General features: G+C 35.6%; 3 protein-coding genes across 5 annotated transcripts; 2 read left to right on the forward strand and 1 right to left on the reverse strand.

The window, feature by feature from the left end:
* Positions 290 to 3,497, forward strand: LOC18770377 (increased DNA methylation 2). Of its 2 annotated transcripts, XM_020567659.1 has the most exons (4): positions 343 to 428; positions 911 to 976; positions 1,757 to 2,802; positions 3,126 to 3,497. In XM_020567659.1, the coding sequence occupies exons 3-4, from the start codon at positions 1,770 to 1,772 to the stop codon at positions 3,377 to 3,379; spliced, it is 1,287 nt and encodes a 428-aa protein (XP_020423248.1). In that variant the 5' UTR covers positions 343 to 428; positions 911 to 976; positions 1,757 to 1,769; the 3' UTR covers positions 3,380 to 3,497. The 2 variants fall into 2 exon arrangements, with proteins under 2 accessions (XP_007203069.2, XP_020423248.1); XM_007203007.2 differs by lacking the exon at positions 911 to 976 and having other exon boundaries at positions 290 to 428.
* Positions 4,056 to 13,328, reverse strand: LOC18770052. Of its 2 annotated transcripts, XM_020567668.1 has the most exons (10): positions 13,206 to 13,328; positions 13,003 to 13,071; positions 12,575 to 12,909; positions 8,692 to 9,252; positions 7,722 to 7,907; positions 7,284 to 7,505; positions 6,535 to 6,717; positions 6,106 to 6,288; positions 5,710 to 5,850; positions 4,056 to 5,465 (listed from the first exon to the last, which is right to left on the reverse strand). In XM_020567668.1, the coding sequence occupies exons 1-10, from the start codon at positions 13,270 to 13,272 to the stop codon at positions 4,452 to 4,454; spliced, it is 2,961 nt and encodes a 986-aa protein (XP_020423257.1). In that variant the 5' UTR covers positions 13,273 to 13,328; the 3' UTR covers positions 4,056 to 4,451. The 2 variants fall into 2 exon arrangements, with proteins under 2 accessions (XP_020423257.1, XP_020423256.1); XM_020567667.1 differs by lacking the exons at positions 13,003 to 13,071; positions 13,206 to 13,328 and adding an exon at positions 10,826 to 11,038 and having other exon boundaries at positions 12,575 to 12,995.
* On the forward strand, positions 20,481 to 24,604 carry LOC18771817 (probable sugar phosphate/phosphate translocator At5g04160). The gene is made up of 4 exons (XM_020567684.1): positions 20,481 to 21,076; positions 21,905 to 22,008; positions 22,840 to 23,068; positions 24,190 to 24,604. Exons 1-4 carry the CDS (start codon positions 20,633 to 20,635, stop codon positions 24,334 to 24,336), a joined length of 924 nt encoding a protein of 307 aa, XP_020423273.1. The 5' UTR covers positions 20,481 to 20,632; the 3' UTR covers positions 24,337 to 24,604.

Below are 24,958 nucleotides of genomic sequence, written 5' to 3' on the forward strand. Positions count from 1 at the left end.
CAATTGAGTGACCTATGCAATTAATATTTGAGTTGAGTGACCAAAATATAACTTCGAGTATAGTTAAGGGACCATTGCTACGAATAACCATAAAATTTAAATTATGTTAAATTATAGGGGGACTAGGAGTTCTTTCTCTCTTTTCAGATTTATGAGCTCCTATAGGTCTCCTTATTTTAGAAGATGGATATGGAGCATGCTTGGTGTTATATTTTTCAATTTGTCTAAAAAGGTGGTTTAGAGAACCCATTGTAGATGCTGTAATACCTTATTCAAAAAATATTCCAAAGTTACCCTTCACTTTTAAATTATTTACAGCCACCGTCTATTCAACCCGTGAAGCAAAAACCCGGCCCGAATACCATTCTTTATTCCTCTCCGACGATCATCTGCCTCCTCCGTTCTTTTTCTGCGGCTCCTCCATTCAGGTGACCATCCTTCATTTCCTCTTTCTCACCGTTAATTTGCTCTTTTACTCTTTTGGGTTTAACTTTTGAGCAAATTTGTGTATCTTTTGTTTTTTCTTTTTTGTGGGAATTCGTCGGAACTGCTTCTACTTCTCTCCAATGTTTTTGTTTCTGCATTACAGTAAATGGGTAGGGTTGATGTTTTTTTGCCTCTCATTAATTAATTTCCATGATTTGGAAGTGGCTGCGGAGCAATTCAGTTTAATATTTCCTCGTTTTTGTTTGTATAATTTATTTACTCGGTTAAATCAAGTTGCTTTTGTTGCCGTTTGGTAAGAAGGGATGTCTATGATGTTGGTGAAGTTATTATGATGATGGTTTTTCATATTAAACCTCGCCTGCTAACTGTTTGATTAAATGGGTATGAGAATCTCTTTCAGTGACAGTGTTTGCTAAATTGGATATGCTTAACTCTTTATATCTTGCTACACTCATATGCACAGGATCAGCCTGAAAATGCTTCTTTGGGATTTGCATGCGGTTGTCTCCACACGCAAGTTTTGTTAAAGGTCATTGAACTTCTTAACACAGCTGATAGCCTGAGCTGCATTTGTTTTCATTGATGGTTTTAGGCTGCACCAGATGAAGTTTTTCAGGGTAGTGCTTTTGCTCTTCCAGGGCAGAGGCATGGTACATTTTAGTGAGCAGCTGCTACTTCTGTTTGTAGGGTGTTTTTGACAAGCATTTAGAGATGCTTTTCAAAATTCAAAACTACAGTGACTTTAAGAAAAAATGTTGAATGAGATATATTAGATATAGCATTTCACTGCTAGTTTTCTCACTGATGCTTTTCGAAAGCCACTGCAACAAAAGGAATTTGAATCTGGAGTCCACAATCATTTCCTTTCTTTAGGTTATCAGTCAGATTATTTTTCTTTGCAATATTAGTTGTTAGAAAGACAATCCATATGAGAATTCAGTTATTAATGGTTTTCTACGTGACTACATTGTCTTTTCTTGTGCTTCACCTGCTTTTTCTTGTGCTTCACCTGCTTTGTGTGTGAGAGAGAGAGAGAGAGAGAATCTTCAAGAAGGACTGCATTTAGTAGAGTATGCTTATGGTGAGTTGAGAGAAAGTGATTTGATTTCTAGGAATAACTTTTCAAATGTCTCATACAGCATTCTTATGTTTGAATGGGTTGGGTTGCGAGGTAAGTTCTTAGAGGAGAATTAAATCACATAAGTGAAAAGATGAGTTGATCTGAAACATGAATGTAATCAAAAGTTATTTTTCAGTGTCAGAGTAATTGCGTGCTTATAATATCCTATTGTATCTAAACTTCTTGCAGATTCTAAATTTAAATGGCAGCCGTGATGGATGGCTCATCTCAGGCTACACAATCTAATTCTGTCACAGGTTTAGATTCTAACAATGTCGAAAGGAGGATGGCAAATGATGATCAGCGCTTCCTCTTGTACTTCATTATGGGTACCTACTTTGGGCCTGGTCTTAAAGGAGAGAGCCCGCCAAAGTCAGTTCTGCAGAGAATAGCCGAGCGACTTCCACCATATACTTTTAAGCAACTAGGTGGATCCCACCTGAAAACTGCAGAGGTAGAGCAGGTGTACTATTATGTTCTTCGGAAGGCTCATAAATCTGCCATTGTTAAATTACCTGTGTTATACCAGTTCTTCCATGGTAACCTCCTTAGCCATCGAGAAGACACCACAGCCAACTACCCTCAGTTTCCTGATCTATTTCCTCTCCTACTCCACTCCCATTCACAGTTCAGTAACAGATACAATATCTTTGAGAACATCGTATTTATTAATAACCCAGAAACGCATTACATTAAGACAGAGGATATTGAAAGATTTAAGAGGCTAACTGGGCTGGAGGAGTTTCTTCTGGATAGAGATGCTGCAAGGCTGCATACTTATCCTGATGGAAGTGTTTCATATAATGTGTCGGTGCAGGAGCCGGAGTCCAATGGAGAGTCACCTCCCACTAGTTCTTGTCAAAGTTCTAGGGGAACAAAACATTTAGATAATCTCGTGGAATCGAATGATCCTCTGAAACATGTGCATGTCGTGGCACCTATCAGTAGTGTGCCATATAACGGTACGCCTGTGCTGTATAGTTATATGGCCCCTTTATCTACTAAAGATGACTCTGATCCTGTGGAGAAGGTCGATCCTGCTATGATTTTTCTTCCTTCTCTTCCAACTAAAAGAGAGTGGTCCAATATTGTAGCTGCCACCAGAGATGGATTTGCTTTAACTGGCAGTGCAGCAAAAAGGCAGGTGGGACCAACAATAGGGCTGATTGACATTGGAGAATGTGAGGATTCATACTTGTTTCGTGTATCTCTTCCTGGAGTGCGAAGAGATGAAAGTAAGTTGCTCTATCAACTTAAAAAATTGAATCAGTTACTGAAATGAAACGCATAATAAATAGATTTCCAGGTGCTGAAACAGAAACTACACAGACATGAGTGCATGTCTTGGTGCAGCCTTGTTAATAAATATAAAAAATGTTTAACCAATGATTCGAGACACATATTTCACTTTCAATAAACCACGGCTAAGTGGCGGAGACTTATCTCTCACATATGTCTGTCCACAGCCACTTGTATGGCCTCTTCGATGCTAGCACTACCACTCGTATACTTCATTAACTAAACGGATGCAGAGTGATGATTTCATTTTTCACTACAGGGGACTTCAGCTGTGAAGTTGAAAATGAGGGCCGAGTGTTGATAAGAGGAGTGACAATAACAGGTGAGAAGACAGTCTACAGATACTCTCAGATGTTTGAAATGCGAACACAGAATCTGTGTCCATCAGGGCATTTTTCTATCTCATTTCAGCTGCCTGGTCCAGTTGATCCTCAGGAGTTTTCTGGTAATTTTGGGACAGACGGAATTCTGGAGGGTGTTGTGATGAAACGAAAAGATGTCAAATATGCTTAACTAAAATTTAGTCAGTCCCTGTATATTTGTGATATTACCAAATTCTATTTCGTGATATTGCCGTTGAATGGATGCATGGTGAAGGTCAAATTCTATTTAGTCAGCTGATTTCATATTATTACGTCCACATCAGCCACCCTTAAAATTTTTATTAATCGATCCTTGCTGACGGAAGGCTAATGTTCTTGAAATCAGTTAACATAGTGTTTTTTTCTGTTTTTTGAGAGGAACTTTTCAGTTTCTTGATTTACTAATTTTGCCCAAAAGCTTGCAATTGGTGGTGGATATGCCAGTAAGCAAGTTAGTGATGTGCGATCTGAGGTCTAGCACATTGATTAGTAGATTGAATGGCTCCCGCTGATTTGGCAATCGGTTTACCCCGAAAATTAGAATTTAAGTAAATTTGTAACGCCATGCGGATATGCCATGTTGTGTTACCATTACACAATTATTTTCCTGGAGTTTGGCTCCCGATCAAAAGTACACCGATGCTAGCATATGTCAAATAACAGAAGTTAAAGATGTCATCTATGCAAATCTACTACTTACTCCTCAAACCAACATCAAAGGATCCCTTTCCCACAAAATTAAATGGTGAAATAAAGACTAAAATGAACAAATGTCAAAAGAACTTCATTGGATACGACTGCACATATAAAAACTGCACTGTCGTTTGTTTCTCACCTCATAATTTACTCAAATCTTTGAAAAGAAACTAAATATATCCCTTCACTAAGAAGCAGACAGTTGTTTCATCAATTCTTGTATTCAGATGCGAAAGCAAAAGTTTGTATACAAAAACCTAGAGCAAATCTGACGTCCTATTCCAGTTAAACAGCTCCATTGTCCCAAAGTTCTATGTTTTCTTTGTGCAATATATGAACTACGATTTCATGCAAACCCGTAACTTAAACCTATAAAGGGGATGGCCGCACTTTCTTTCCTGTACTACAAGGTGTAGGGTATTACGGACAAAGAAGTATGTTATGATACTATTTACACCCCAGTGGATCCATTCATAACTCATCAAACATGTCCAAGGAACATAGCCACAAACATGGACAAAATGGAATCAACAGCCGAGTTTTTTGGCTATTTTTTCAACCAGAGCCTCTTTTCGTAACTTATAATACCCTGTCAGCTTGATTTTCTGTGCCAACTTCCTCAGTTCAACTATTTTCTTGTTCTTCAAGCTTGAAATTGTGTGAGGAACCAAAGCCCCAGTGTAAGAACCATCTTCAACAGAGTAGGGTTCTATGATATGAAGATCTTCCGTTTTTTCATAGACTACAATCTGAAGATCTTTCTTACTCCCACCATCTGTTGCATCCTTGTGTGAATCTTGCAAACCCAAATCTACAGGCAAATCTTTAACCTCTGCAGTAAGTGATAAAGTTGAAGTCCTTTTCCTCTTCTTTTGTGACTGTGAAGCTGAAACTTTGGTGGTGTGAACTGATTTTTTCAAGTGCATCAAACTTAAAAACTGCTTTAAACTGGTGTTGTCATCATCAATTATTGATTTTCTTTCCTTTTTGGAATGTGGAATGAACGATGTATCTGTAGGAGGAAAACTTGGCTCTTGGGCATTCTTCATACTGAATGGTGATTTCCTCTGTGTCTTTGGCTTTTGTGGTTCCAAACCCAAGTTCACACGGGGTTTCTTGTGAAGGTCAGCATTAGCCTTTTGAGATTCTTCTGCTGGTTTTCCTACATCATTTAACTTAGGCTTGGCTGTATCTTCACCCATCTGATCTTTTGAAGGCAAAGCAAAATGTCCAAGGTCAGTGAGACCACCTTCTTGAAACTTGACTATTTGTAGATTATTACTGACATCCCCGGCAGCCTTTAAACATGTATTAGAACATACTGTCTTGTTAGCAAGAATAACCTTGGATTCTTTGATGCCCACTTTCTGTGCAGTTTTAGGAACAAAGTCAATTAGCTTTTGCTCTACATCAGATTTTTCATTTTTTCCCTGTCTTGAAGCACATAATCTGGATTCAGAACTTTCAGTCCTCTTGTTGATGCCAGCAGATTGTCTCCAAGAATTTGGACTCATATACTTAACAAGAGCATTTGCAGGCTCCTAAAAGAAAGAGAAACATGTCTTATTACAAGTTAATGACCAGAGAAGGGGTATTGAGCTAAGAATTGTGATCCCTTGCAGTGCAGTCAGCCTGGTACTGCAACTACAGGTTTATAAACAAGGATGGTTTCCCTAGGTTTTAAATTCTTAAGGAAGATAGTTGTAACTAACCATAAGAAAGTAAGATAATTGCTATAGAGAAGTAATTGTATATCTATTACAGAAAAGAGAGAGCTTCTCTTACCTTTTCTATTTTTTGATGGGTTGCTTTCCCTCCTTCCTCATATCCTTTTTCAATCAATCGAGAATTTTTCATCTCATTCGACCAGCCCTTTGCGTATTTAAGAGAATCTGAGCTGAAATATTTCACAACACCATCTGCTGACTGTTCAATTGAAATGAAGGAGCAAAAGAGTAACAAAATGTTAAGATCTACTGCAAAAATATTCCGTACAAGGAATAATTCAGACTAGGACCTTTTTATTCCTTCAGTTGAATTGCACTAAGTGAAACATAAGACATAAGGTGCAGTAGCTGTAAACTCTTACAGTACATGATCATATTGACTATGTTGTACGGATAATTGGATACACATTAAGTGCAGATGAGAATTATACAAACAAAAGAGAGCTGCAAGTACCTCAACTGTTCTATCAACATCTGTTCCACATTTATCACGCCTTGATGAACCTACAATATTTACCATAGGTATTGAAGTGTGTTCTCCCACCTTCTCACTCATGATTTTTGAATCAGAGTTTTTCAATTTGTTCTTCTCATCAGGACAGCTGACACTTGTACTTGAAGTTTCTTTAGTAACAAGCTGTTCATTGTAAAATAAAACAAATTATGGCCGGACCATAAGTCATACTATGAGTAATATAGTTGTTACCATTGCAGAGATGTAGAAGTAACATAATTGTTAGAAAGATGTAATTTATCTATAACAGAAAAGAGAGAGGTACTGTAGTAGTTTTAAACTCTTACAGCACATGATCATATTGACTATGTAGTACGGATACACATTAGGTGCTCATCTTTATTATACAAACAAGAGAGCTGCAAGTACCTCAACCAGTTTAACATCTGTTCCAGGTCCATCAGGCCTCAATGATGGACCTATATTATCTGCCACAGGCATTGAAGCATGTTCTTCAACCATCTCATTCATAATTACTGAATCAGAAATTTTCAATTTGATCTTCTCTTCAGGGCAGATGACACTTGTACTTGAATTTTTCATAGCAATATGCTGTTCATTGTAAACAAAAATAAATTATGTTCATACCATAAATCAATATTATTTAGGGAGATTCACTATTATACCCAATATAGGGGCCCAAATTATAAAAATACCCCATATGAAATGGACTTTAGAAACACACCCAAAGCCCATTTATAACATAACAAAGAGGCTTTTAACTTCTTATAAATTACAAAACTGCCATTAATTTCTTAAAACAAGCCCAACCCCAAAATCTCATAAAAATACCCAAAACACTCAATAGGGCATCAAAGTAATTTAATAATCAATATTAAATTCCATAAGGCCAGCTGTCATTTTTTGGGTTTTTTTTCGGGTTTGTTTATAGAAATTTAATGGTGTAGGGTTTATTTATAATATTAGTGCTAAGAATGGGTATATCACTAAATATCTCTATTATTTATTTATTTTTTTGAAAAGAAACGATTTGTATTCATAAATCAATATTATGAGTACCATAATTGTTACTATTACAGAGATGTACTAGTTAGTAACATAATTGTTATAGAGATGTAACTGTATATCTATTACAGAGAATGGAGAGCTTCTTGTACCTTTTCGGTTTTTTCAAGGGTTGATTCAGGATTTAAAGATAAACTCAACATTTGATTTTTGTCTGTGGAAGTAGAAGGCTGTTTCCTTACTTCCTCATATCCATTTTCTACCAAAAGAGGCAGGCATGAATTTTTCATCCCACTGGAACAGCCATTTGCATATTTAAGAGAATCTGAGCTGAAATATTTGACACTAGCATCTTCAGGCAGTTCAATTTGAAACTAAAGAGCAAAAGAGAAACAAAATGTTAGTACTGTAGAGCTACTCCCAAGTAGAAGGAATACGTCAGAGTTGGACCTAATTTGAGCTCTAGAAGAAAACCTAAGTTGTGGTTTCAATAATGGTAAACTCTTAGAGCACACAAACATACTGACTATGCACTATGGATGCACATTAGCTTCTGATGTACGTTATACAAACAATGCAGCTGCAAGTACCTCAACCGTTTTACCAAAATCTCTTCCAAATCCATCAGGCCTCGATAGTGAACCTGTAATATCTGCCATAGGTATTGAACTGTATTCATCCACCTTCTCATCAATGCTTTCCGAATAAACAAAATTCAATATGTCATTCTCATCAGGGCAGCTGATACTTGTACTTGAATCTTTGATAGTAGCATGCTGTTAAAACAAAAATAAATAAATAAATTATGTCCAGACTATAAATCCTATTATGAAATTATGAGTGACAAATATAGAAGATAGGTTATTAGAGGTGAAGGTATTAAAAAAATGATGAATCTGCAAATTATTAAACACATGATCTCCAGCACAAGTTAAGAAAGTAAGAGACAAGTGCTGTTTTGTAGCTACAGCACTACTTGATTTTCAGTTGCACAACTAGGATGCTGCAGATGCACGATCCCTGTAATTTAAATGCGTAAAACAATAATAGTGGATATGCGATTCATGAACTCTGCTTGCTCTCCAGATGGAAACACCAAATGGATCCATAGTTCTAGATAAGTATTGCAAGGGTATAGCCTTCTCTGCATTGCATAAATAATAAGTTCATAACTTGATATGAGACTGATAGATTAATTGCTATAACAGTTTCCTCAATACTGCAATCACCAGGGACAGTGTTAGCCAGCTCGATAGGCATTTTCTACACTTCAAAGGTGAATCTGATAGAAAGTGAAAGAAATCTGAACATAAAAAAAGCCATCTTAAGGTCGGTGATTTCGTATTGATGGCGAGTAAGATGTACTTAAAAAGTTATAAAGAAAAGAAGATCAGGGCTGCAGCACGGCATGTCTACAATTGCATAGAAGGTTCAACTAATAGACACATTTATTTAATCTAAATTGCAACACATGGCATAATTTTGCATTGAAATAATGAAAATGAGAGAAATGAAAACAGTGAGAGAGAGAGAGAGAGAGGGAGAGAGAGAGACTCAAACCTCAACTTCTAAATTTTGCATACTCCTCTCTTTATGGAACATAGATGCATCTTGAATAATTTTCTTTTCGTCTGGAGCAAGACCTTGTCCTTTGGGCTCCCAGTGCGTAGTGCTTTCTGAATATGTTGTTTTCTTCTTGTCGCAGTATCCAGCTGCAAGTCTCAAAGAATCTGAGCTCAAATTCATGACATCAATATTTGCAGGCTGTTGACTGTTAAAAGTCACGGTTGATGCTTTCTTTTCCACAGGAGCAAGATCTTGTCCTTCGGCCACCCACTGCCTTGCATGTTCTGAATCTAATATTTTCTTCTTGTCAGAGTAGCCAGCTGCAAGTCTCAAAGAATCTGGGCTGGAATACATGATATTAGTATTTGCAGGCTTTTCATTCTTAAACATCATGGTTGATGTTTTATTTTCCTCACAAGTAAGACCTTGTCCTTTGGCCTCCCATTGCTGAGTGCTTTTTGAATTACTCTTGCTTGATGTTTTCTTTTTGTCATAGTAGTCAGCTGCAAGTCTTAAAGAATCTGGGCTGGAATCCATGATATTAGTATTTGCAGGCTGTTCATTGTTAAAGATCATGTGTCAACTGAAGGCAATACGACATAATTCATTGTTAAAGATCTCCTAACCTAAATTCAACCCTCTTTTTTTTTCAGGGGGAAGGGGGAACATGTTTGTTTATGTGAAATAAGTCGATAAATATTAAAAGACATTGCGCAGTTAACTATCCGACATTCTAGTCAAGAGATAACATCCACAAAATGTTTTACGTTCATTATGGTCTATGAATATTGCATGTTTAAGAAGTTTATGGAATAAAATCTAATAGTAAATCCGTTTTTTGCTTTTATATTGTTGAAAAATTAGAGTCTGTTAAGTCTTACTGAACTGAGGCCTCATATATATTTGGAATATGGTTCGATTCAGAAGCCATCTAGACAATACAAATATCAAGAGAAGGTTTTGAAATATGGCCCCAAATTGGTGTGAACCCTTAGAAGAAAAAGGTTTTATGAAAGAAATGATAAAATACAAAAAGACAAGGAGGAGTCCAAAAACAAAGAGAACAAGGAGACCACCAGTTAACAGGATAACACTGATTAAAAGAGAAATACAGCAACAAAACTACAACAGAGAAGCTATCCTAGAGCTGCCTTCCAATCTAGAGAAATAATGGATAGAGAAAGGTCCTTGAAATATGATAAAACGGAAGCCCACAACAACCTAGCCTTCTCTCCTCTACCAAAAGCAGCAAGTCTTTCACTAAGCAATGAATGGCACCCTTCTGGAATTACATGGCTTACTCCGGCCTCCCTGAATAATGGATACCACAAACTTTGAGCTACTGGACAATGAACAAACAGATGATCTGCACTCTCCCCTTTCATTTTACACATAATACACCAACTAGGAGAAAGACAACAATTAGGTCTCCTTTTGTGAAACAAATCACACGTATTCACCTTCTTGCACACCTGTCTATTTGACACAAGTTCTATTGTTAGGCGTTCTTTGCATAAATATGCTGCTAATTTTTTTTCTTTAATTATACTTGAAGGGCTGCAAAGGTTCTCCATGAATCTTATTTCAATATATTCAAGCTATTGATAAGCAATTATTACGTAAAGCCTGGCCTCAGGTTGCATTATTTATTCCCCCTGCCCCCAAACCTTTTGCCCACAGCCAGGTCTGATTGTGTTCTACAATAAACACAACTAATAGACACCGACTACTTGAAAGAGTCCCAGTTCACCTCCAAAATATTTACTTCAGAAATCCTTAACCACCCCTGAGCTTTTCTATATCAAAATCTGGCTCTTAATATTGCATTGTTAGTAATATTGTCAAACATCGTGCGTAAAATTAGTTACAAGAGCATCTGGAAAGCTTTTGCATGTCAAAGAGAAAAACAGTTTGAAATTATGATAACTTGAACAAACCTAAGATATTACTGCAGAGTCATGCTACATTGTAAGCAGTCACAAACAGCTTATGTTCAAAGAGGAAGACTTGCACACATAAATAAATAGTCCAAAGTAGCGTAACCTAAAGTTGTAAGCACATTCATTCAAATTTGAAGAATAATATAGTGGTATGAGTTAAACAATAAGAGGGATAGAGCTTGTCCGACCTTAATTGTTTTGGAGTCATTTGTTTTCTTTTCTTGAAACTTCAAAGTCGTACTTGTACATCTTTCTCCCTTAGTAATGCCAATTTCACCACGTTCCTCCTTTACAACACTATGTGAGTCAGATTTATTCAAGTCTTTGTGCCCATCCAAAAGTCCAGTATCATGTAGTGAGGAATCTGAGCTTGAGTTTAAGGCAATGACTTCTGGAGTCCGCTTTTTGTAGAAAGAAAAATATGTATTGATTATATCAGTTCATTATAAAATTGTTAGAGGATCAAATTTCAAAATTAGGATCGTTATGAGCATTAAAAGCACTGGATTCAAAAACAGCAAACAAAAATCATGTGCATATAAATTAATAAACCTTTTTTAGTTGACCCATTTCTCTAGATAGGTCCCATCAAATACCATTCATTCCAAAGGTAACGTTTTGATCTCGAAAAATGCAGAACCAACAAGCAACAAACAGGAGAAGAAAGTTTGGGCAGATAAAGAGGAGGAAAATCTCAACTAATCCAAACATGCCTTTGAAAAGCAACAAAGTAGGAGGAAATAAACTATCCTATGATTGGCAGATCCGAAGGTGAATAAATTTGAAAACATGCGACACTATAAAGGAGGCTTCGTATAACCATGTCGAGTTCGGATTGCGAGTTTGCAATGACCTTTTTATCAACATTAAAAGTGAATACTCCATTATGGAGATTTTATTTGGACAGAGATTCCCTATGGCATGCTGTCATTAAAAGCACGTACGGGATGCAAGAGAAGGGGTGGTATTCTAACATTGTGATTCATGGTTCAAGCAGATGCCCATGGAAAGATACTTCTCAAGTCTCCAATTCTTTTTCCTCTTGCTGTCAACTTGTGGTGGGTAATGAGGAAAGGGTGAAATTTTGAGAAGAGATATGGGTGGGGGAAACAGCTTTGTGCCATTCTTAGCTAGCTTGTATGGAATATCACAACATCATAATTCTTCTATTGGAGGGATGTTGGCTGTTCTGTTTTAGTAGAAATTTCAATATCAGGAAGTTGGGGAATTCATATCTCTAGTATCTTGGTTGGAGAGTGTTATGCTTGTGCATAATCCTTTTCTTTCTCATTTCCTTCCCTCTTCTACAATATGGAACACCAAAATACCTCTAAAGATAAGGGGTTAGCTTGGATTATTGCTCATTGAAAAGCTAATGCCTGTTATATGGTTCAAAGGAGAAGACCTTATCTCTGTCTCTCTCCTCATTGGTGTCTGATGTGCAAGAAAGATGATGAGAGCGTTGTTCATCTGTTTTTTCACTGCCCAGTAGCATTTACTCTTTGGTTAAGGTTATGTAGGGGGGTTAATTTGAGCTGGGTGATTCCAGCAACAAGTGTGGCATTGTTTTGGAAGAAGCACAAGTATTTTGGAGGTAGAAAGTGGGATGTGATCTTGGGAAGATGTGCTATGTTAGCTATTATTTGGGTAGTGTGAACAAAAAGAAATAGATGGGTATTTGAGGATGCAAGGGATGAGGAGATTGATTATTTCTGGGAGATGTTGTGTTTCTGGGATTCTCTTCGGAGTTAAGGAAGAGTTTGTTTTCTGTTATTTTATCAAACTGGAATGCTGTTGTTTCTTAATGTATTTTTTATTTTTGTCTTGGATGGTTTTGAGTCTTGTCCTCAGTATTGTACAATTGCTTTTATTAATAAAGTTCAGTTTCCTTTTATTTTTTCAAAAATTAAAAGCAAAGACTAAGTTTTAATAGTCACCTGCTCATCTTTCTCCGGGAAGTATGTTCTCAGAAGAGCCTTCACTATGTCGTGTATATTGTCTGCAGGTTCTCTATGCATTAGTAACTGGATGTCATTATTATTCTCATCTATACTTCTCAAATTCCTTGTAGAAATGTCAAGCCAAACAATCTTTTCTCTCAAAGCACTACCGCATATTTCAGACCATTCTTCATGTTCAGCCCAGGCTAGTTCACTTTGAAGAGCCACCAAATCTTTTTCAAGTTCATCAATTTCAGTATCTGCCTTTGTTATTAATATCTTCAACACTTGTATGCAACATTTCTCATTTATTGCATCTTCTTCTATCAGATCTATAACCATAAGAAAAGACCAATGTGGCTATTAAAGCACAAACAGGGACAACAAGGAATGACACCAATGATATAGAAAGAAACATATTATACCACGACCACAACCAAAGTAGAAGTCGCACTCCCATCCAGATTCAGCGCCGTAAGTGCTCCCAGGTGCAACTGATAAGCAAGCATTCAGTTCAGCTAACATTAGTACAAACTCTACAGCCACATATACCTAAGATAAGATCTACAACAATGTATTTCTTCGATATGAAAACTAGCCAGCATGGTGCAAGAGAGGTTAGGGAAACCTTGATGATCTGGTGAATCCCATAGATCCCAAGAGTCATATGGTGAACTCCATAGATCCCAATCCATGAATTTCAAAGGTATATATATATATATATATATATATGTATATAATATCCTGAAATGCAAATACGACGAAGTCATGATTCTTTGACCAGGACATTAGAGCACAAAGATAGTTAAGTTCGTTCATTTGATATAGAAGTTTGAAGCAAATGCTAACTTGAAAGAGGGCTTAACCTTAGGTTCAGAACATCATGTCAACCAAGTCCAATTATCCAGCAACTTATTTTATGAAAATGGAACCGAAATCGTAATCAGCAGTACACCACTAGAAGTTTAATGAATACCTTAAGAATGAACATATATGCAAATGGGACTTACATTCCAATCGTTAAATTAGAAAACAAACAATAAAGGAGTGCAATGACTAAAAGCTTAGCCACTGCAATATTTTAATATTTCTTATTACTTAAAAAAGCTAATAAAACCAAACAGTCATCCAGTTCTTCCGCCAAAAGCTACCCACAAACTATTAAGAAAACGGGCAAAAAACTATAGCAGCAAGTAATCACCTTTTGCAGCTTTCCCCCACCCCGGCCGGAAAAAGAAAATAGTATATATAATTAGTATTATATAAAATAAATAAATAAATAAATAAAAGAAATAATGAAAGCTCGTAAATGTGTATGTGAGTATCTCACCAACAAAAGACTGATTGAGAAAGTTCAAGCATAGTAGTTGAAAATGAAAGTTTTAACCAAATGACAGAGTAAGGGAAACAAGGAAGATTACTCTTTTAGCGTCGAGGCATGAAAAACAGGAGCTCCAGTAGGTTGTGCCATGGTAAAAGTAACGGAGAAAGTGAGAGAAAATAAGAGAATGTACCTTTCTCGGAAACCAAACAGAACGGAAGGAAAGGGAAAAGCCGCTAAGAATCGGAGTGGAAATGAGAGCCCATTCTCCGAAAGAGAAAAATCTGAGAAAGCAATGCCTAGGGTTTCGCGGCGTTGAAGTTAGAGAGCGAAAATGCGTACCAGAGTCGTCTTCTCTCTCTGTCACTCTCACTCTCTCTGGCTCTGCTGGTGACAGAAATGAGAGCTGCTGCTGCCTATTAAAAGCGACGAACTGCTGCTCGTTTCGGAAAGAGAGAGAATGGGTGGGAAGGAAACGGAATTTGATGAGGGGTAATATGGTCATTTACGTAACTTCTTTGTTTTCTTTTAGTAAAAAGTAACTTCTTTTTTTAAGGTTCATTATTACATAGGAAATTTTTATATGGCCCATTTCGTATTATATTTCATTAATTTAAAATGTTTATGTTTTATTTGAAAGATTCTTCAATAGAATGGGACTATATATATTAAAATATGTTTATCATTTCTCATTTGAAAATAGGGAGATTCATTATTATACCCAATATAGAGGCCCAAATTATAAAAATACTCCATATGAAATGGACTTTAAAAACACACTCAAAGTTCATTTACAACATAATAAAAAAAATTTAATTTCTTATAAATTACAAAACTGCCATCAATTTTTTAAAATAAGCTCAATCCCAAAATCTCATAAAAATACCTAAAACACTTAATATGGCATCAAAATAATTTAATAATTAATATTAAATTTAATAAGGCCAGCTGTCATTTTTTGAGTTTTTTTTTTTTTGAGTTTGTTTATATAAATTCAATTGTGTATGGTTTATTTATAATATTAGTGCTAGAAATAGGTATATCACTAAATATCTCTTGAAAATATTCATATTTGTTGAAGAATTTTCATTAATTACCTTTTTTTTTGTCGACTATAACGAGGCTACTGATTTGAGTTATTAATGATTCAAAAACTGTAAATATGAAGACTTCATTGTTAAAAAAAAATGTTAAGAGTGCTATTTTTTGTTTCAATCACTCCCAGCTCACCACTCTCCTCCGCACCTTGCAATGAAACCCTTTTAGAAAGAAGAAAAAAAAAAACCTCACTAGTGATAAAACAACTATATTTTTTCACTGCATCCCATCCCACCCTCCACACTTATAATCAAAACTAAGTTTCTATTTTTTTTTTTCAAAGAATTTTTATTTTTATTTTTCAAAAAAAAATTTATTTATTTTTAGTTCAAAAGTAACCTCATGTATTGGTAACAGGGTCTCTGGTTTTTTTTTTGGTCAGAACATTGTAAAAAGGGTTTAGTCTAATGGAAAAAAGTCTTAACTTACAGACCAGTATTCTCATATTCGAACTCTTACACTTTGGTAGTGTGTATGTGTGAGAGTGTGAGAAATCCTCTTCTCTTTTGTAGTTTAGACTATCGCTCGCTTGTATTTATTATAAAAAAAAAGGTAGCTTTATGCACTCTTGCAAAATAAATGAATTAGGGCGGAGGAATAATCTAATAGTGTGTTTAACAGTTCTCGTTTAAAAATATCAATAATTATCGAAACATTTTCCTTTACCTACGAATTGTTTGTCGATTACAATCATGCAAGAGAGATCTAGAAGCCACGTCCTGATGTGTAGGACCAATATATCATATCACCTGACAAATACTCTTTTTCATGTTTTCAGTCTTGCCACGTAATTTACATGCTCTCGTCGAATAAGTTTCACTATTCCCAATATTGAAATTACCAAAAACTAAAATGAAATTACTAAAAAGGAATATATTACCAAATTTATTTACTCCCTCCCATCCCACCCTCACACTTATCAAACTCAATTTCTATTTTTTTTCAAAGAAGTTGTTTCTTTTTTTCTATTTTTTGTTGGAATGTGAGTCGCATAATTATCCTATTACAATTGAATAGAGGGAAGCCAAATCTTAACCAATGGATCCTGTTGTTTTCTCGTATTCCCTGTTCTAGCATTAGAATGTTCTAACCCTTGAATGGATTTCTCAATTCTACATTGAGTCAGCCCCGCTTTCCTCTCCCGTGGCAAGAGCTCGTTCGGCAAGTCCAAAGTCCCACTTTATCGTCAATGACGACTCTCTTCGATGCTAGTTCATCAAATAGCACATTCTATTGCAATGAACTAAATCATACCATTACAAGTGAGATTTTTACTGTTCTAATTAAATTTTATGTATTACAACTGCATTGATTCTAACCATTAGAAATGCTCTAATTTATTATTTCACTCACTCCTAGCAGAACTTCCACACTTCCAATGAAAATTTAGTTTAATAAGTTATATATTTTTTCAAAGAATTGAATTTTTTTTTTAAAGCAATTTAAAAGTAACCTCACAACTTGCGCTATACTTTAACATTCCTCATTTGAATTATTTTTATATACAGATATGGCATACCTTAGTTTGTGAATGGCAAGGTTTATATAGGGGCAGTGCACAGGTCCTTGTAAGACTCCGTCTTTATTAGAGAATTTAGGGCTAGATATCTTTCCTATAGAGTAGAAGTTTTAAAATGTTAAATTCCATGTTTAAATTCATTAGACAAACAAGAAACTTTACAAATTCTAGAACATAATTTACATCATTTTAAATAGTTTATAAATTTCTTAATACTTTTAAATTTCTTCGTCTAAATACACCATTAAGTTGGGCTCGAGGTTTAGTGGTATTTTCAAGGCTGACATGGGCTTGTAAAGCCTAATTACGGGCATGCCAAACTTGACTTTGAGGTTCGAACATAGCAAGGTTTATGTACTTGATTAATGCAATTAAAGGTATGATAAATTATGGTTACAGATTAAAGGTATGATAAATTATGGTCACATAGTTTGTTTTATTAGGTAGGGTGGGTAACTAGGGATGGGCATTAATCCTGTATCGATGAAACCGACTGATACAAACCATAATTATCAGTTTGGTTTAGTTTTGACTAAGAAAAAGTCAAATAATTTAAAAATCGAATCGAACTGTATATGATTTAATTTTGAGCTTTTATAAATCGTCCTAAATCAAAACGGACCTTCTACGTGTGTATTATTTAGGTTTAATTACATTTTTATTCATTGGGGTTTGACTCAAAATCAAATTTGGTCACCGTGATTCTAATTTTTCCCATTTCGTCACCCTACTTGTAGTAATTAACAAATCAAGTCCAATTTCTTAAATCTGTCTGTGCAGTGCTAAGTTCATTAACAGTGCGTTTGGATGAGAAAATTTAAAAGTACAAAGGATTTCATAAATGACGGAATTTAAAATGACGGAAATTAATGTTCTAGAAATTGTAAAGTTTCTTGTTTGGGTGACGGATTTAAAACACGGAATTTAACTTTTATTTGTAAATTGATACGTTTTAAAAACTCAATCTCTCTTGGGATTTAAGAAATGATGACTTTTAAATAGAATTTAAAGTTGGGATTTATGATCTCCAAATTTCATGTTTTTTCCCACGCGGAATTTCTAAATTTCTATGTTTTCTTATCCAAACACGGGAATTGGTTCATGTCTATTTAGAAATTCTGACTTTGGTCAAAATCCCAAGTTTATTTCCCTCATCCAAACACACTGTAAGGGATTTATTGTCAACACAATAGTACTTTTAAAAAATATATAAAATAAAAAAAATAAAAAAACCAGGAAACAGAAAGAAAAAAAATTCAAACAAGGAGCCCGAACCATTACCAGACCACCCCACCCGATACCCACCCCGAAAAACCACGACAACAACCCTCCTCCCCCCTCCTGACCTCCAGCTTTATCTCTCTCTCAAATGGTAAAATTGGAGGAGGAAAGCGCCTTGACGTCGCTAATCTTGATGAAGACTGGGAGGAGAGACTTTGGCAGACAGTCAAAGTGGTCGTGTCGTCCATGGGCAATGGTTCTTGGTACACTCTCAATGAGGTGATATATGGGCCAAATAGACGCCATCCTTCTTATGGGTTTGTTTATTGGTGTGGGTTTGATTAAAATGAATAGGGTTGAGGTGGATTTTGGGTAGATCTTGATGAAAACTCTGGTTTTGTTGAAGGTTTTGAAGCAGCTTTACATGTTTTGTTTAATATGATTGGAATAATGGAGAGAGAGAGAGCGAGGAGGAGTTGGAGGGTACAGGTGGATTGGGCTGTGGGGGTGATTGCTGGCTTATTTTCTCTGCATGCCCTTTCTCTATTTTTTTTTTAATTTTTAATTTTGTGTTTTCTGTTTGAGTTTTTTTTATTTAAATTCTGCATTTTTCTTTGTTCACTCCAACTTTTAATTCAAATTTTCACATACACGCTCAACAGAAAAAAAAAAAAAAAAAAAAAGTCATCAACCTCACACCCCATGTATTAAGTTGGATGACTTTTTTGTCTTTTTACAAAATAATAAAACTTAAGAACTTAATAATTTAAGTATTATGGTGAACAAAGAAAAGTGTGGGGTTAATAGATAATTCTTCTGTTTTATTTTTTATTTTTTTAAAAGTATTATTTTGTTGACAATAAAGCCCCTGGATGAACCTAGCATGTGCCTTCAAACTAACGTATGTAAGACATTGGACTTGATTTGTTAATGATAGAAAGTACGGTGACAAAATTGGAAAAATTAGAATCAGGGTGACCAAATTTGATTTCGAGCCAAACCTAATGACCAAAAGTGTAATTAACCTTATTATTTATTTATATTTTATTTTACATGTGCATTACTCTAATTAGGTGCATTACCCACCGTTGGATATTAATCCAATGGTTCAAAAAAGTTTTTAAAAAGGAGTGCAAGAGTGAGTGAACCGTTGAATGTACATCCAACGGTGAGTGACCATAAATCTCTTGGACCCCTGTAGTCCAAGAGATCAGGACTGTAACTATATATATTTAGCTATATTAATAGTTATCGAAATTTAAAGATTTATGGCATGTTGATTTTTAGGATAGTTTGATATTCTAGAAAATGAAAAAATGATAGAGCAAGTTGTGAATTGTTTGGTTGTAATTGGGCTAACAATGTTCAAAAAATACAAAAGAAAATAGAATTGGGCTTAGACCCAAACTAGATGAACCAAACCAAATTAAACCGTTTTTAATTGGTTTGGTTCGGTTCGGTTCCCTCTCTAATTTTTGTTAAAATTGAATCGAACTAAACCATTGTATTATAATTGGTTCGATCATAATTTTGAGGTAAAATCGATCCAATCCAAATCTTACCCACCCCTATAGATAACCATACCAAGCTTAGACAGACGAGCCAAGGCCAAAAGTTGAATAGACACCTTCGGTGGAGGAGATTGGCACAATGACGCTGAATTATTAAGACTATCAATTGACTATGGTTTGTTCACCAAACAAATTGATGTCAATTCAACAAGATCTATAAGGCGGTGGGAGCTCATATGAAGACAAGTTGCTTTCCTCCTTTGACTCAGATAACAAGATCTTCTTTCCACTGAGGAAAGAATAAAGAAAAAGTACAAAGAAGAGAGAGCGAGAGAGATATGGAGAAGAGAGAGAGAGCAAGAAAGAGATAAAAAGAGTCTACATTAGGCACCAAAACAGTTAGCGTAGGTATGAAAGCATGCCGGTTCGGGGCTAGGTATGACAATATCATCTTCGTTCTCGCTCTCCATCCCCTCTCCACCTAGAGATGACATAAATCTCTGTTGGGCTGAGTTCTCATTGGCTCCCTGATCGTAATGGCGGGAAATTTCATGAGAAAATCGAGGGCGAGTATGGGGACCCCTGAGTTCTAAAAATCCTAGGTCGGGGATGGGACGGGGATTGTATTGTTATCTTCATCCCTAGGCTTGACCCAAGAAGTAATATATTTATTTTCAATTAATATATATTATAATATAATATTTAATTAATTTTGTCAAATTGAATTGAGATTATTTTGAGTTGTTGAGTTGAATTTTATAATTCAATAGAATGTAATTGATTTGAATGATAATTTAAGGTGACATTTAAGTGTTATAATATAGAATAAATATTTTTTTAATAAAAAATGGGGATTCATAGTGGGTTTGGGAGGTTACTATCAAAAAATTATTGCTTTTAAAATAATCAAGATATTTTATTTTTACAAAATACCTTAAACTACTGTTTGTATCCAGTTTTGATAAATGCTTAACTTTAAAGTAAATCAAATTTTTGACCAAAAAAAAACAATCCTAAATGGGACTTTAGAATTAATTAGCATCATCACGTTTACCACCACCCCCCCCCCCCCCCCCCCCCCCCCCCCCAAAAAAAAAAAAAACATTTCTTTCATGCCACGATGGCATGTTCCTTTCCACCCACGCTACACGTCGTACATACATATCAAAAAAAGAAAAAAAAAAAGGATTTCACCGAAAAAAAAAAAATTAAAAAATGAAAAAAAAGAAAAAAAAGAAAAAAAAAACCGAGAGACCAAAAAGAGGAAATAATTATTTTCCATTGAAGATCGAAGCTCGGATGAGAGCTTCTCCAAACAAATCCAAGCACCTGGTTCAAGGAGAAAACAAATCCAAGCACCAATCTTTTCACCAAAACCTTTGAAAATGTCGTCAAAGAAACAAGCCATTTTCATATCTTCCCTCGTAATCCTCTGGTACTCATCAAACATTGGTGTTATTCTACTCAACAAGTTCTTGCTCTCAAACTATGGCTTCAGATTCCCAATCTTCCTCACAATGTGCCACATGGCTGCCTGCGCCATTCTCAGTTACATCTCCATTGTTTTCCTCAAGGTTGTGCCTTTGCAGACCCTCAAATCTAAGTCCCAGTTCGTCAAGATTGCAACTTTGAGCGTTGTCTTTTGTGGGTCTGTTGTGGGTGGCAATATTTCACTCAGATACCTTGCGGTGTCGTTTAATCAGGCTGTCGGTGCAACGACACCGTTTTTCACTGCCCTTTTTGCGTATTTGGCGACCCTTAAGAGGGAGGCTTGGGTCACATATGCTGCTCTTGTGCCTGTTGTTACTGGAGTGGTGATTGCCAGTGGGGTATGCTTATTTTGTTCATTGGATCATTTATTGTAATCACCATTTCATAGCTTTAACATTGCTTTTTATTTGCTTCTGTGTAGTTTTTATTTTTTAATTTTTTGGGAAAGTTAATGTTGATTTGGTCTGTATACAAATGCTGTTAAATTCCCGGTGTATCTTGTTTTGAATTTGTTTACTTTCGTATGAATATATAGTTGAGAGATGCTACTTACTGATCCAGATCTGGAGTTCAGCTACAGGGGTTAACTTGTGATGGTTTATTCTACACTAGCTAGATATTCTATCTGGCTGAAACTTGAAATCATGTCAATTTCCGGTGATTATTGCATTTGGCTTGAGAAGTGGTATTGAAGATTACAGTAATTGGAAATGCTCTGTTCTTTTAATAGAGAGGATATTGGTAAAAAAATTAAAACTAAATCACTTGTAATTGATAATGACCGGTGCTAGACCGTGGCTGGTGTAATCAATTAAGAAACAAGGATGGACCATAATCCAAAACCATGTATGGCTAATGTAGTGATGCGAGGCTGGTGATTCAAGTTTGTGTTGGCATATGATATTTGTATCTGATAGTTTTGAAGAATGTAACAGCCTGCTTCTTAGTTTCTCTACTTGTTTTGTTATCCTTTCTTCTTTGTAAACTATACATGTATAATAAACAAAGGAGAAGAAGAAATAAACTATTCAGTTAATTGATGCTGTGGACTGCTAGGTTCCTTATTCATATGTCATACTGTAATCTACGTTTTTCATTTTTCGTATAAGCAATGTGCTTCCATTGCAATATTAGTGGAATCACACGAATTTCTTGGTTGGTGGCAGGGTGAGCCAAGTTTTCACTTCTTTGGGTTTGTTATGTGCATTAGTGCAACTGCTGCAAGGGCCTTTAAGTCTGTTCTTCAGGGTATCCTACTTTCTTCTGAAGGGTAAAACTTGAAAGCTTTTCACTGTATAATCTCTCATCTGAACACTTGTTTAAACTTTATATTAACTCTCTATATTTGGACTGTTTCAGGTAATTAACATTTACCACCTGATAATTTATTGAGTGAACTTCAATAATTTATGAAGGCTGATCTCTGAATGTGTTGGAATCTAACTTTTGTTTTTCAAATATTATATTATTACATATTTTCACTTTCCAAAGAATGAAGCAAGGGATGAGGGTCCTAGGAGTGAAAGCCATTTAGCAGTAGGCTAGAGAAGTATAGAAGCCCTTTGATTGCTTCACACCCAACCGTTTTCTTGGTTACCTGCCCCAAAAGAGACCTGAAACTCATGTTTTCATGTAGCTACAAAGATTCCGGGTTTGCGCAAATCAATCTAAATCATTTCTTTGCAGACAGACATAATATATATAGTTAAATATAGTTAAATTAAAATATAATAACCAATCGTGAGCTAGTAGAACTGTTTTTACGATTAGGACTCATGACTAAAACACTTAAACTGTGAGTTTTTTTCCTCTAAGTTAAAGAAACGAGAATGGATTCTATTTGGTGTTTCTGCGCTTTTTCTTGGATATACACGTGGATATACTCCCATCTTGCTCGACTTGGTTGACAAGGAATGGACATTCTGCAAAGAATATTATAATTTTTTGATTAGTTAGAATTGTGATATTTTCTATTCAAATTGTAAATGTTTCCTTTTTAGTTCTCTTCCATCTTCATCTCAAGCCAAATTGGAGCACTCCTTTTTTCTTGATCTGGTGTTTTATTACTATTTGGTCTGTTTGTATGTCTTGTACTTAACAGGGAAAAGTTGAACTCCATGAATTTGCTGCTGTATATGTCTCCAATTGCTATTCTAGTGTTGTTGCCTGCTGCACTTATAATGGAGCCCAATGTCGTAGATGACACTCTGTCACTTGGAAGAGAGCATAAATTCATGTGGTTACTTCTTTTGGTTAATTCAGTAATGGCGTATTCTGCTAATTTGTCAAATTTCTTGGTGACCAAACATACAAGTGCATTAACACTTCAGGTTTTGACATCTCTCACCTTGTTTTTCCTAGTTCTTTGCGTCTTACATAATTATTTCCCAAATTACTAGGTCGATTGTTCTAATTTCAGTGGATAAAAAATGATACACAATATATAATGTATGTTTAGGTATATGTGCATACATAAAGGTTCTCTGACCAGATGTCTCCCAATATATGATGCTTAGGTTGCCACACTATTATGGACCATTGATCATGTTAGTTTATTCTGAAATGTTTGATATAAATTTATAGTCTTGCAACATAAGCATTTGTTTGACAAGAGAACATTGCTCGATATATGTATGTATATAATTACAGTCCAGCTCTTTACAAGACGTGCATTCCTGCCTCGGTCGACTGGCGGTGGCGGTGGGTTGCCCGGCGAGGCAAATTATTTTGTGTCAGTCGCCCGGCACATATGAGCTGATTAGATCTTAGGCTTTTTCGTTATGTTTTGTTTTTGCATGGATTCGGTCGCCCGGCACACATTAACTGATTAGATCTTAGGCTTTTTCGTTATGTTTTGTTTTTGCATGGATGATCCTTGAAGAACCTAGGAAGTGGACCATTTTAATCATTTGACTGTAGGCTGGAAACACACACACACACACACACACACACACACAATGCTTTCGTTACTCCTGAAGCGTCTGCAGGCCGGTCAATCAGAAGTGTCTTTTTTCCGATTCCCAGTAGCCCAAAAACTGATAGTTAAAATATAAGCTCATAGGATGACACTACACCTGCTTAATTAGTCAACCCTATCTGGACTGGGATTTTTAAAAAATTGATTAAAACTGCTGTTGGTCAAAGAAAGTTGCTGCTAGCAGCCTAAAAAATAAGCCGGTTCAGCAGCCACTGCATCTTCACATAGTTTGGACGTTGACGTCTTCAGCTCCTTCGAATGACTCTAAAATTTTGTTTTCTTTTTTGTTCGTCTAATGTTAGGGTTCCATGTATATGCATATACGAAGGTTCATTGCACAATTCGTGCAAACACTTCTAAATGCAGTTGAATCAATTTGTTGTAGGTGACTAAAATTTCTGTTATTTTTTATATCTTTTGTTATTCTTCTTGAACTCCCATCTAATTTCTTGACTGGAATTATGTTGCCATCAGGTATTAGGCAATGCAAAAGGTGCTGTGGCTGTTGTTATCTCAATTCTTCTTTTCAAGAATCCTGTCACTGTTATCGGTATTGGTGGTTACATGATAACTGTTGCGGGAGTTGTTGCTTACGGAGAAGCAAAACGGAGGTTTAGATAATTGATCCTTGGCAATTACCATTCTTTTGTTTGTTTTGTATTTGCTGGCTTAAGTATTTTTGGTGAAGAGGTTAGTGAGATAATGTGCAACTTTATTCTTAGTGAATATTGTTTTAGTTGATAGAGGGAGAGAATTCATTGCGGTGTTGTATTAGAGAAAGAAAGAGAGTTCACTGTGTTGTTGTATTATTACATGTACAAGCAACGCCTTTGTACAACATTCGATCCTAATTATTTATAGACCATTTTCGAACCATGTTCTCTTTGAACCAAGATTGGAGTAAAACTAAGGTATCAAAATACTTTATTGCATTCGGTAAGAAATATTTCATACATGATTTTCAGTTTGAAAAACTAAGGTTTGGCAATGGATTCCACCCCAAAATTTCGGGATTGAGTTTGAACTTGTTCGAGCCTACAGACCAAACGATGATTCCTATCAAGAATAACGATGGGACTTCTATTAAGTCACCGTATCAAATTGCATGTATCATTTTTGCTTCACTTTTCAAAGTAAGAGTATATGATTGTTTCTCATTCTTCCTCCCAAATACTAATATTTTTGGAACCGGTCGTAAAGCAATGGCAATTGTGGTAATGATATGCTGTTGCGAAACATAGAC

Source organism: Prunus persica, chromosome G7 (assembly GCF_000346465.2).
Source record: "Prunus persica cultivar Lovell chromosome G7, Prunus_persica_NCBIv2, whole genome shotgun sequence".
Classification (NCBI taxonomy): Eukaryota; Viridiplantae; Streptophyta; class Magnoliopsida; order Rosales; family Rosaceae; genus Prunus; species Prunus persica.

Excerpts from the sequence above, each read along its gene's own strand:
- LOC18770377 (XM_007203007.2), top strand. The coding sequence starts at position 1,770 with ATGGCAGCCGTGATGGATGGCTCATCTCAGGCTACACAATCTAATTCT. Across the intron at positions 2,803-3,125 it reads TGGAGTGCGAAGAGATGAAA|GGGACTTCAGCTGTGAAGTT; the intron begins GTAAGTTGCTCT and ends TTTTCACTACAG.
- LOC18771817 (XM_020567684.1), top strand. The coding sequence starts at position 20,633 with ATGTCGTCAAAGAAACAAGCCATTTTCATATCTTCCCTCGTAATCCTC. Across the intron at positions 21,077-21,904 it reads GAGTGGTGATTGCCAGTGGG|GGTGAGCCAAGTTTTCACTT; the intron begins GTATGCTTATTT and ends GGTTGGTGGCAG. Across the intron at positions 22,009-22,839 it reads ATCCTACTTTCTTCTGAAGG|GGAAAAGTTGAACTCCATGA; the intron begins GTAAAACTTGAA and ends TGTACTTAACAG.
- LOC18770052 (XM_020567667.1), bottom strand. The coding sequence starts at position 12,919 with ATGGTTATAGATCTGATAGAAGAAGATGCAATAAATGAGAAATGTTGC. Across the intron at positions 9,253-10,825 it reads ATGACTCCAAAACAATTAAG|CCTGCAAATACTAATATCAT; the intron begins GTCGGACAAGCT and ends AACAATGAACAG. Across the intron at positions 6,718-7,283 it reads CCCTTGAAAAAACCGAAAAG|CATATTGCTATGAAAAATTC; the intron begins GTACAAGAAGCT and ends TACAATGAACAG.